General features: G+C 38.7%; 1 protein-coding gene across 4 annotated transcripts in view; it reads right to left on the reverse strand.

The window, feature by feature from the left end:
- CLCN3 (chloride voltage-gated channel 3) overlaps nt 1-13648 on the reverse strand; it is a 74165-nt gene that overhangs the window by 35950 nt on the left and 24567 nt on the right. The window contains exon 1 of one of the 4 annotated variants that reach the window (XM_050338294.1): nt 8771-8942. The exons of 2 other annotated variants lie outside the window; for them this stretch is intronic. In XM_050338294.1, the coding sequence (XP_050194251.1) occupies nt 8771-8852 (82 nt within the window). In that variant the 5' untranslated portion in view covers nt 8853-8942. Of the gene's footprint in view, nt 1-8770; nt 8943-13648 lie in introns of those variants that run through there. One more of the 4 variants, XM_050338297.1, reaches the window with a different exon arrangement.

Raw genomic sequence — 13648 nt, forward strand, 5'->3', positions numbered from 1 at the left:
TCAAGTGTGTCAGCTGCACCACTCAGCTTGGTGTCATCTGCAAATCTGCCCAGGGTGCACTCGATCCCTTGGTCTATGTCATTAATGAAGATATTAAATAACACTGATCCCAGTATGGATCCCTGAGGGACAACACTTGTCAACGATGTCCATCAGGACTCTGAGCCATTGGTCACTACCCTCTCTATGCGACAGTCCAACCAATTTCTTATCCATCTAATACTTTATTCATCAAATCCATCTCTCTCCAACTTAGAAAGAAGCATGTTGGAGGGGAACATGTCAAAGGTTTTACAGAAATTTGGATAAATGACATCTGTAGCCCTTCCCTTGTCCACTGATGTAGTCACTCCATCATAGAAGGTCACTAGGTTGGTCAGGCAGGACTTGCCCTTGGTGAAGTCATGCTGGCTGCCTCAGATCTCAACACTTAACTAGTGAGCTGCTGCAATCACAGACTGCAAGTTTGCAGACAGTAAGCTTCTAGACAATAAAAGCAACATGCTTTTTCAGAGAAAAGAAACTCTTTTGGGGGATTCAGTCACTGTAGGTCTTGCTTGAACTACCTTCTAGGAAGGCAGCTGACTTTTGTTATCCTTCCATGCATGTAACTCCAAGTTTCCAGTACAATCCTTTCTCACCAATCAGTTTTGGTAATGCTGAAGAACTGCTTCAAGTAAAGTTGTTAAAAAAAAAAAAAAGCCAAAAAAAACCCTAATAAAGAATATTACATCATGTAGAAAGAAAAAACTGTAATAAGCATTAAAATTAAAACACTGTACTTTGGGACATCTGATCAGAATGAGGTACAGCAAAACCAAAAATGCTACATGAGCAAAACTGGAATAAGAGAAGTAGGTTCCAACACCATAACAAAGCTTTTATCTCTGAAGAAGTGAAGTGTTTTTTCTTGGTTTATGGTTTTTTTATTATTTTAATGAAAATGAAAAAAATACAATCCAAAATCACTTGAGAAGACACTGTGCCTAATAGAAAAAAAAGCAATCCTTACCATATCACTCTCCTACATTCCATTTGAACATGAAGTTATACTGAATGGCAGTTGGCTCCCAACACTGATCCAACTTCCTGCTTTGCCTAGCTAGTTCCTCCTGATGGAAACAGTAGGAACAAAGAAATTACAGAACTAATATTTTGCTCTATTCACACAAGTTGTTTTATACATTACAGATTCCTCCTTGCCTTTTGTTCCTTATTGAGGCAAGGAAGATCTCTGTATTTTATATATGTGCCTCATACAAGCAGCATTCAATCTTGACTGATGCTGGAACTATGATAAACATGACAAAAAGCTGATTTATGTAGATTACACACAGCATTCTTCAGTGCCATACATTTTTAAAGGCTGCCTCATCTCCTGTAGCGTTGATCCCATGCTCGTCCTTTGGCAACTCAGTAGATTTCTTTCAAATTTGAAAGTAACCCTGGGCAACACGCAGATGATGAAAGGCATGTTGTTTTTTTTTTAAAAACAAACTGGTAAGTTTATAGCTAATTATTTCACACAAGAACGTGACTTTGCAACATACACAATGCTCCCGTTTAACAATCCTCCCCAACTCTTTCTTTGTAGGCAGTGTTCCTTCTCTTCTCACACAAATAATGAGAAGAGAAATATGAAGATTTAAGACAAATGCTGCATCCTGGGTACTCAAACGGTGCACGAGAGATTTTTATGTGCTTCTCCACCATGTGATTATCTGAACAATTACCCAGTATCACGCAGAGAACAAATCCTCACAGGTACAGCCTCACTACAGAACAAGGCACAGAACTGAGACATGAACAGGCTCTCAGGAGGTGGCTATCAGAGTTAACAAAGGACTATAATTTTATGATAAATTTTAAGACCCCTTCTACATGTTACACAGCACATAATACATATCTTCTGAATGCACATCATAAAATACACAACAATAGTCTTAAACTGAGCATGTATCACCATTACACCACTTTAAGAAATGAGATGTATCTCTCATAATTAATTACACAATAAGATTGAGCTGATCTAACTGACTGCTGCCACACAAATAGGAGATCTTGCTCCCTCTATTTCTCCCTCCCATTCTTGGTCACACAATCCCACTCTCACCCTTGGATCAGCTTTGTCACCCTTGGATTTGACTACACAGTAAACCAAGTCAACATGCTAATCCAACTAAGCAGACAAAACTAACAACAGCAAAAAAACCTGCTACTATACAGAACTGTAATCAAGCTTCTGTGCTGTCAGAGAAGAAACAGAGTCAGTGCAAGAGTACGAACTGAGAGAAGAGATAGGGAACAACAAGCAAGGTCATGCCCTTCCACAGTAACAAACTGTCAGACTAGTTATACTGAAATACATAAATGCACCTTTGGGGTCTTGTTAGATTTTAATTATATCTTTCTGCTGGAAAAAAAATCAAAAGTTCCATGTAAATATTAATGTCCAGACACTATACAGTAAGTGCTCAGAGAACTCAAAACTCCCAAAGGTTTAGAAACATTCCAGAGTTGTGAAGACAACAACAGATAAACAATGTCAATACTGGTTTCAATGGCAAAGCAATAATACGACCCAATTTCTCAAAGGTATTTCTCTACAAGCTATGCAATTACTAACTCCAACAGCAAGAATGCTCTAGGTTTGCTGCTGCTCACACAACACAACTCTTTTTCTAGGTAGAGCACAAGCACACAGCATTCCCCTCAGCCTCTGTCCTTCTGGCTGACAGCAGTGCAATGTGTCACATTTGGGCTATTCCCAGCAGTGTGAAAGGAGGAGGAAAAAAAATAAATGCACCTCTGTGAGTGAAAATGAAGCTAATCAGTTTACCCTGAAGGCTGGAATAAGCTCCCCCTGACACAACCATCCAAATCTGCTGAGTGTTAAAATCAGCAGGGGCTGTAGCTTTCCTGAGGCCAGATACTAATCCAAGGCTTTGCTTCACCCGTGTGTCCTTGGGTATTAGGTGGCAAGGGGAATGGAGGCAGGCAAGCACCCTGCATGCAACACACACCACAGGGATCACTCACTCTTGTAACAAAAAAGATCTGTATGCACAACATATGTGTTAGTGCCTCAGCCTCTTTCTGTCTCCGTATTCAGACCTCAGAATATGAGGCTTTCAATTAAAAAGACAAGAAAAAAACATCAGTTTATTTAAATTTGTCTGTAACCACTCAAAAAGAGTAATTAAGCACTATTTTCTTTTCCTGACTACAAGTAATTTTTAATTTTCAGAATCAGAAGCACAGCACACGATGCCAGAGTGCTATCATGTGCTATTGTTGATGATTAACGATGTTAAAGTCTTTGCAATCAAGTAATACATTCTCCTTTTTGTGCAACTATGAATTTTCAGCCTGTCTCTTCACTCAGCTCTTCTAAACTGCATCAGAGGCTTACAAGCACAAATTGATCTCTGCATTACAATAAAAATGCATAAAAAATTGACAACTATATATACACAAACTGGAAAAAAAATTACCTGGAAAAAACTGCTACATGGGAAACAGGAAGACTCAGAACAAGTTTTGAAGAACAGGGAAAGGAAATAAAATGCTTTACCAAAGTATTGCATGATAGTCCCCTCCATTTCTTCTGCTCCCAGACACATCTGGGTTTAAAAATAACCTTTAATACAGTAGGAGTTAAATGAAAGTTCAATAGTAGCACCTCAGTTAAAACAAGACTTTTGAAGATTCATGTCCACTACAAATTGTCAGGAAGGGGGGAGGAAAAAAAAATCCTTTGGCTTTTTATTTTTTGTGGAAGAAACATTTCTGATTCTATGATGCAACACACACACAAAAAAAGGATGTTATTGTTACAGATTTATTTGTTTCTAGTTTTAAAGGCAGAATGGACTATATTTAGTTATGAATGTAAGGAATAGGGACTTCAGATATGCAAGTGAAGAGTTATGGAGATGGTCCCACTACTAAATTTTCAACTTATATTTAAGATGAACAGTGAGGAAGGAGATAAGAAAAATAAAAGGTATAAAAATATATAAAGTTAGATAAAGCAAACATTACAAAAGGGAAGTTATCTATGATCTAACAATGACCAAGGCCATAAGAGTCAGAATAATAAAAATTTAGATCATCAGATTTCTAAGTGCTGCTGCTGCATGTACATAAGAACAACTTACTTATATGTTGTTTTGGAGGGTAAAGACAGAATGCAACAAAAATAACAATTCTGCTAATATGATTATGCCAATCAGACCCCATTCATGCCCAGGGAGGGCATAATCTTGGCCTCTTCATTAGGTTTCTAATATCTCAAATAAAAGTACATAAAAAAATTATTTCCAAAATTGAGAAACATATGCTTAATAGTGAACTTTACCAGTCATACAGCACATGCAGACAGATAACTTGTAACTACCTACAGGAAACTGCAGTTACATCTCATGGTACTTTATGTTAATCATCAAAGTCAAATATGCTAACTCATAACTGAAAATCCTTATCCCATTTTTATCCTAGGAACCTTAAAACAAAGCACAGCAGAAATTCAGTGGCATAACCATGTCGAGTGTCTCCAAGTAATGCTTTTTCTCAAAGTACTCGAAGTTAGAGACTGATAATAACCTTGATCACGTTTTCTGTCATGAACATGTCTGAAAATTAATTTTTTTACTCTTCCTCTGCTAGCAATAAAATTTCAGGGTAAACTCTAGCTCTGAGCACGTGTACACAATTTTCACAGCCATTTATTTCAAAGGTCACACTGGTAACTTCAGTCTCTAATGGCTTTTGATTTATTACAAATTCTTAAATATAAGAGGTCCTTAAGGAGAAATGCAGCCTAAAACACAAAAGTATAACTTTTATGACTTAGAGGATCTGAACTGGGTCAGTATGCATCCAACTCAAGCTCCTCCTGGGATATTATTAAATATGCTCTGTCCCACAGCTTACAGTAACAGGTGAGGCTGCAGTGGCTGAGAGGTTTCCCCAATGTAACTGTTATTAATATAATTTAAACAAGACAAGTGGAACCTACATGAGTGGTGAATGGTACACAACAAATGAAATTGTGAGTTATTTTGCCTCTCAAAAAAACTATGTTTATTAAAACTACAAGTCAGCAGTAAATCTGGCATGCTCTTTATATACATAATCTTCACATCACCTGCCTGACTCAATCGCAGATTATTAGTTGAACAATATTTCATTAATTTTGCTTGAGGGTTTCTGAAATGTTAAATCTGAGATGTGTTTACGTATATGTAAAACCAGGGAGTTAGCAAAGCTCGTGCTTGCTGAAGATCAAATCTTGCTTCTGGTAGCCTGGCCACTATGCATGTGCTACTATTGCTCAGATTTCCAGTTTTTTAAGAGTGGTGAAATAAATGCTTATTTAGGAATAAAAAAAAGGCAGGGGGGAGGGCAGGTCAACGTGTGAGCCTGTATATGAATGGCTGGAAGACAAACAAGACACTGATAATTGGGAACTTTCAAATGGGTCCATCAAGTAAAAATGATGCAAAAATAAATCCAAGGGCAACACAAGTAATTTATTTACACAACATTTATTTCAGCAGATGGTTTATTATATGAAAAATTCTTATGCAAAAGTGTACATGTCAGTTATTTAGGATATATGTAATCCTAAATCAGAACTTCTAAACCTTTTCTAAGAAGCATTATTTTTAACTCTTTTAGTTAGTAGAGAAGAGAGCAGAAGTGAACTGTGTTCCTGAAGTTTTATTTCACTCTATCAGGGAGGATAAGCAGGTCTGGAATTACGCATTTAGTATCACACAAAGAGAAGTCTAAGGACAGCATAAATTAAAGGAACTCCTGGTAAGAAGTATTCAGTAATATCTGGGGGTTTTCTAAAGGGATAATAATGAGTAATCAACATAAAAGATAAACACAATTAATAACTGCATATTTTTATATCTTTCCATTTGATGTTTCACAGTGCATTCGCACTGAAAAAAAAATCTTCTTAATGCAAGCCAACGGATCAAGCCTTTAATAATAATGTACTTTGTACATCATCTCACTGCACATTAGTAAAGGCCGTTAATTAAACTTCAAAGACCCCTAATGATTTAAACAGTCATTTTGTAATTGCTGAGGTACAGCTACTTTGGGTGAGCCACTGCAGTCAATTAGTGCAACAAATGCTTTGATGTTACAAAGCAGTTTTGCATGATGTGAACATTACTCTGCAGGACAGAAGAGTTGTCAGCTTGTGAATAAGGGAAAGAATTCCACAGGCTTTAACAGTTAATTTTTTTTTTCAGAATCCTTTTACTCATGTTCTCTGAGCTTGTTATTACAATGAAATCTACATAAGAGAAAAAAAAATTCTTGGTAGTATCCTTTTTCAGGTACACATAAAATAATGTCAAGAATTTACTTTCCATTTCTGGTTTTGTCTGCTAGCATTTTAAGCCTTACTTTGATAGCTAAATCACAACAACAGATTACTGTGGCTTTGTAAAAGCAGCAGAAAATATCCATAAATTTTGCTTAAATGTATGGAACAAACTGGTCTGGAGACCAGTCTTTTTATGAGACATGTACTTGACAAATTCAGATTTGTAAGAGATTATGGCAACATTGTTTGAGTTTTGTTGTTTGTTTGTTTGTTGTGGGTTTTGTTTGTTTTTGTTTTTTAATCTAAACTCACTATAGCAAGCCTGAGAAGCACCAGTAACACTTGTTTTGAAATATGGTATCAAAATATGGGAAATACAAGCCCTGATGGAATTCAGTAAACCTGCAAAAATGACAAGTCACAACTGGGAACTGTTTTGTTGGCTCCCAACAGTGCCACCACAATGGAACTACCTAGTTGAACCTTCCACTGTTTTCCTTACAGTATTTGTAAACTTTATGTTTAACAGCAACACTCCAGTGTGCCAGACACCATTTTGCACTGCAAATATCTACTTTTTGTATTTCAAAAATCAACTAAAACTTGTCAATTTCCAGGAATATACACCTGGTCACATTTCAATGTCTAACTATAACATGTTAGGGCTGTTTTTCAGTTTTCATATTTAAATCTATCTACAAATCTAAACTCCCAAAGTGATTGAGGTTGGAAGGGATCTCCGGAGCTCAACTTGTTCAAGGCTGCTGCTCAAGCAGGGCCACCTACAGCTGGTTTCCCAGGACCATGTCCACAGGGCTTTGTACTATCTCTGAGGAAGGAGATTTCACAACCTCTCTGGGTGACCTGTTACAGTGCTCAGTCAACCTCGCAGAAAAAAACCTGTTTCCTGATGTTCAGAGGGCACCTCCCATGTTCAGTCTGTGCCATTGCCTCTGGTTCTGTCACTGGGCAGCACTGAGAAGTGCCTGTCTCTGCCCTCTTTGTGAATTCCCTTCAGGTACTTATACATAACACTGATAAGACCCCCAATTTACATTTTGCAAATGTTCTAAGAAAACAGCATCCTCGATTTCTCAGAATTGATTCTAAAATCTGACTTAGAGAACTATCCAGCACTTGCTATATAATAATGATCTGGGCAGCATAAAATTCGTTTGTCTAAAATAAACTGTATTGGAACTTCTTGATATTTTTAAGATATCCTGAAACACATTATAAGAATTGTAAAAAGACAACAAATAACCTTCTATGTAAACTACTAAAAAAAAGATAACATGTCAAAAGAACATAAACTGTGAATTAATTTATTTACAGAAATAAGACTTTGCAAAGACAGGTGAAACAATAAAGTAACACGGAGAAGAAATCATTTTATGTAAATCCTATCTTTATTCTCAGCCTACGTCCTCTCTAATGCCTTCACTAACAGCTATAAATGTTGATAACTTTCTAATTTTAGATTGGCCAATTCTAACAAAAGAATTCACCACATTGTTTTAAACTGTTTTAAACACTACATTGTAACCATCAAATCCAACCAACAAAAAACCATATTCTCAGAATTCGAAGACACAACTTTTATTCCTACTACAACTTCTCTCAGTACAAAACCAAATCTTTATAGAATGTATTCTCCTTTAGTATCTGTAAGAAACAAAATACAAGCTCAAAAGAGGATTCCCATCCCCCCCCCCCCAGCCCGTGAACACTGGTAACACTGTTTTCTTTCTAAATCTGCTTCCTTATGAGCAACAGTGCAAAGAACCTGCTTGCAAAGTGCCAGTTCCTTAAGACCTCATCAATATTTGCTGAGCTGACACGCTGCCATTGCAGAGCTTTCTTTTCACGTATCAAAGCCGGCAACAAAGAGTCAAGTCTAAAAGCACGTACGGAAACTTCAAAGCCAGACAAACACCGTTTTCTCTGTTCAAGTTAGTGAAAGGCATGAAATGAAAACAGCCTATTTAATAACTTGCTAATTTGGTCATAGTCAACGACAAACACAGTTTTGGGTGGGCTTTGTTTTTTGTTGTAGGTTTGGTTTCGGTTGATTTTTTTTCCCCCCACGAGATGCTTTTATTGATTAAAAACAAACAAACAAACAAACAGACAAAAACAAAACGAGAGGGAGCGAAAGGCGAGCCTGCCACACTCCATCGAAGATGGAGTCACACGGCGATGAGATGTGAGGCAGGACTGATCTGCCCGCAGAGAAAACAATCCCTGACAGCACAGGAACCAGCCAGAACTGAATTCTCCTCCTACAAAAGGCTTCGGGCTTGGCGAAACAAAGCAGCGCGGTAATTAACAAGGCTTTAACGCCGCCGCTTCGAACCCGAGCAGCAGTCCCGAGCACGTAGGTATGCAAACAAGTAACCCAAACGCCAGCCCCGGCGTTACCTCGTTTATGCAACTCCCGGAGCGGAATGCCGTCTCCTCCCCCTCCATCGTAGGGCAGGTAGGGATCGGAAGAGACATCCATGGAGGTGACGGCCGCGGGGCCCGCCTGCCGGCCGGCCGGCTCAGCAGGGCCGCGGCATCGCTCACGCCAGGGCGGCCGCGGGCGCCGCTGCCATGTTGGCGCGCGCCCGGCCTGCGCCGCCGCCGTGGCCCTGCAGCGCGCGCTGATGTCAGCGCGGGGCGGCCGCGGCCCCGACAGCGCCAGCCGCGCTCCCGCCGCCGCCACACGGGAACGCCACACGGGAACGCCACACACGGGAACGCCACACGGGAACGCCACACGGGAACGCCACACGGGAACGCCACACACGGGAACGCCCACACGGGAACGCCACACACGGGAACGCCACACACGGGAACGGCGGGGAACCGCCCCTCTGGGACTCCTGGCTGAGCCCCCGGCCCCGTCCCACACGAAAGGGCGCTCGCACAGGTGAACCGGCCGAAGCCGCCACCTCATCAACAGGTGCGCGGCGGGGGGTGCCGCTCAGCTCCGAAAGGCGAACCTGCCACAAAACAGAGCTGCCCATTATGTCGGGCACCTTCTGGGCCCACGCCTGTCAGAGCCTTGTTAAACACCTATAATCGCATTTTACCTGGAAGGGAACATTCATGTACTGCTAATGCCTGTCTCCCAGGCATTTCATTTACTCGTTTCAAACATCAAAACGATTACCACAGAGGAAGAGAAATGCAACATACCAGAAGCCAAACCCCTCTGCTCCACAGGGTTAGCTCACCCCACTTTCACCAGCACCCCTCCATTCACATAGAACGTTCAATCCTACAGCAGTGGCTGACAGATTTGAACACATGTAATCAGAAACATTAAAATAAGAATTTATTTACATATCTAGCCAAAATGGTCTGGTGTTCCATTTGTGTGTTTGTGTGTGTGTGTGTGTGTGATGATTATGCTGGTATTACAACTGTGTAACATCCATACTCACACTGAAAAGCTGGGGTGGGGGTGGAAGCCAACGTAATAAACACAAGTCCACACTTGAGCTGGCATTACTCTGCACATTGACAAAATGCTCTGACTCCCTTAAAAGTCACAGACTCAAAACAGGCAACAACCCACATGAATGCTAACCAAGGCATTCATGTGATATATCATCAAGCGGTGGCTGTTACTGCTTCGGCAAAACCAAAGCACTTCAAACAGACAGTATTTAAAGACAGGAAATCTTAAACTGAACTACATAATTGCTTCCATTTGAAACAGGCACTACTACATATTGAATCCATCTATAATTTTACATTTAATGTATGATCTTCTACTTGTCCTATCTTTCAACTGTTGATAAGAAAGTATTATAAGAAAACTATTTTACATGAGATTTCCATAGTTGGTCCAGTTGTAACGAAATACATTTAGAAGATGTGTTTTTCCTTTTATTCCCCTACAGCAGGTAGCAAAGTTGAAAATATTGCATGCCTGCAGCACCAAGGCCTTGCTTCAGTTTCAACTCATACAGCAAACAAGGAATTAATTTTATTAGGTATTCCTTTGCATCTCTATAAGTGTGACAGACAGAAAACTATTTCAGTTTTCAAATTAGTGTCTTAAATAATTTCTGAAGTATATTCTTAAGGAAGTTATCTCTTTTATAAGCCAATGTTACAAGCTGTGTACTGTAAATGGCCTTTCTGAGCACAGAGTAGGACATAGAGAAATGTTAAATTTATTTTGCATTTCAGACCTGTAAATATACTAAATATTAAAAATACAGCTCCAATACAAACATTGAGATGATGCTGGTATCTCTACAGATGGAAAAACAACTGAGAAAAGGAACAAGAATGAGCATATAGCAAAATACATTTTGCTTGAAAGACTATCTCATCTCCAAGACAAAAGGAACCCTTAAGCCATAGATCAATTCTAAAATACTGGTGGTGTCTTAGGGGGTTCAAGATGGTTCCATTTGCTATCACCCATGCAAGCAAATGCTTTCTGAAGAGTGGCCTCCTATAACCTTTTCAACAAAACAACAGAAGCTTTAAGATTGTGCATATCCAAAAGTGGATATGCAGAGCCATCTGCATATTTCAGAGCTATCATGCATTATCACCATTTGGTTTTGCCCCTGAAGAAACAAACCTAAGCACCTCTGAACTTTACATTACTCCTATGCCTTATTTACATAGAAGTACAACAGAAATGCTTGAGCATTCTCAACTCCTTAACTCAACAGCACCTGGAACTAGTCTGGAATCTTATTGTTAGGCTCTAAATAAAAAGACATTCACAGCAGGAAGAAATACAACAGCAATTTCTGTAACCAGAAGAAAGAATTATTGCCGAATGAACTATTTATTATAAGTTGATTATAGAAGACAACTGTAACTTCAGCCTCATATTTGACAGAATATGAAATAAAGGATATAAAGGACTTGTATTAACAAAGTCTGGAAGATGACCTCCAGTTTAAGAGTTTGATGTAGTTACTGAAAGACTAGAATGTCTAAGAACTGATAATAAATATCAGTCACAGCAAATAAATGGCTCACCTGTTGACCTAAACTTGTTCACTGGACTTAAGACACATGAAAAATTTCTACACAAGACTAAAATTCGGTCTGCATTGGAAAAGATAAAGGGTGCAACTTGTTGGAGAGCACAACTTGTCAACTTCGGATATAAGGGAGAGTCATGACAGGAAGTCTGCAGTGTAAAACAGATACAACTTCATATTTGCCACATGTAATTTCAAGAGTCCACCTAATATTAAATTACAACAGCTCTTCCAAGGTCACTGCTTATAGACTGGCTGCCAAATGCAGTCCTTTGTCTACTTTTAAAAAGCAGAGCTCTCATTTTCCTTTCTCAATTACCAGCAGCTTGTGTTCTCACTATTCACACCCACTACCACTGTATGTATTCCCTTTCCTACAACAGCATGAAAAGTGGGTTTGGTTTTTGTGTTGTTTGGGGTTTTTTAAACAAGAGAGAAAGATACTATGTATACTAACCTGACTTAGTTAACACAGTCTTTTGTTTGTTTCGGGTTTTTGTTCTGTGTTTGGTTGTTTTTTGGTTTTGTTTTTTTTTTAATATCTAAAAGCTTATACAACTTAATCTTTCCAAATTATTCCTTTTCTACTGGTCTGAAAAAGTGCCTGACTTGAACTGTCTGACAATTTTATGTTCCAAAAAGTATGTCTGTTATTTCTGTTGAGAAGTTTAGCAAATTTCAAAATTTTAGTTAGTGAAATGATGTAAGGTAAGTAGGTATTTTGGGTATTAAGGAGTACATAACATAATGAACTTTTGTTTTAAGGCCTCATTTTGAATGGTTGAGAGCACCTTTAAATGGCCAATTTACTACACAGAGCAGCTCACGTGTAAACAGCAGGTTTGTACAGCAGCTTTTTATCCAAATTTCATCACAGTAATTATAGGCTAAGGTCTCTATCCCAGAAATCCTCTCTGCCCAAATAACTTAACACATCTGAGTGCTTGCATTGTTCCAACAGGCACGTGCTGTTGTTAACCATCACTGAGATGCATCTGTCTTTATAGAAAAGGACTTCAGGTCCATTGTTCTGAAAATATCAGAATGTATACAAGTGACACACCTTTAAAGCATACTAAGAATGAGGAAAGACACTTTAATCCCCTTTCCACACCTTAACTTTTCTGGTTTATGGAAAGAGAAGAAACATATTCAAGATAAACTATCTTGCAATATAAGAAGAAGTCAGAGGTTAGACAAATCAGATACACCCAGGGAAAGGTGTTTCAAGGTGACAAAACAAAGCCAGTGAAAAGAAGGGGAGTATCACAGAGGTATGACAGCCTGCTTACCCAAGGCTAGAGAGGACCTTAATTCTATCCCACCATTTCATATTAAAAAGTAAGCCAGGTTTAAAGAGGACAGCCAAGCCCTTTGTTATATATAAAACAAACTTACGCTCTCAATTCCCCCAATTACTTGGTTTATTTTGATGACAGACTACATAACTTTATTGCACCAGATAGTGAAAAAAATTGTGTCTTTTATGAAATTCCAAATGTAAGATGAATGATTTAATTAGCGTAACAAGAGATGCCAAAAATGTGACTGATAATTAAAAATGTTAATGTGACTGATGCAAAAGATTTTGATGACTCTTAACTGTCATTTTCTTTCCTATTATTATTCAAAACTAAAGCTTCTTCAGCAGAGCTAGAATATAATGTTCTCTTGAAAAATATTACATAACAGAGCACTCACCAAAGCAGCTACCATCTCCAACCATTCTGAAAAGAATTTAACTCATATGCGCCTTCAGCCGAAGGTTAGGCAAGAAAGCATCCATTCATAACAGTGCCCAAAGAATACATAAAATGTCTCAAAACCTACTATGTCCCAATCCTCTTCCTTCCAGCTTTATCCTCCTACCTTGTATCCCAATTCTTTCTTTCATTTAACCTCTTCTCAAACCATGCAGTCAAATTAAGCCCAGATCTAATCCCTCTATTTGCCTGACTTCTCCTCCTAATTTGTCTCAGCTTTCTGACCTTGCAGCCCCTTCAGCCTTTGTTCAGCTCTGTATAAAATCATACACCTTTCTCATACCAGTCACACAGAACCAGCAGTAGGATCATGAAAGGTGATAAAAGGGCAAGCACCTTTCTCTCAGTTCTGGCACCCAGCAATGGTTCAGGATGAAATAACAAAGATACGATTGCAGAAAAACTGGAGGAGAGGGAGGGAAGAGAGAAAAAAATACAGTTATGGATAGCTTCAAATTAATACACAGTAAAAATCAAAGATAAATTATTTTTTAAATCTTTGTAAATTACAGAGTCCCAAACTTCATTCCTTC

Source organism: Myiozetetes cayanensis, unplaced genomic scaffold (assembly GCF_022539395.1).
Source record: "Myiozetetes cayanensis isolate MyiCay16 unplaced genomic scaffold, myiCay2020 scf7, whole genome shotgun sequence".
In the NCBI taxonomy this organism is placed as follows: Eukaryota; Metazoa; Chordata; class Aves; order Passeriformes; family Tyrannidae; genus Myiozetetes; species Myiozetetes cayanensis.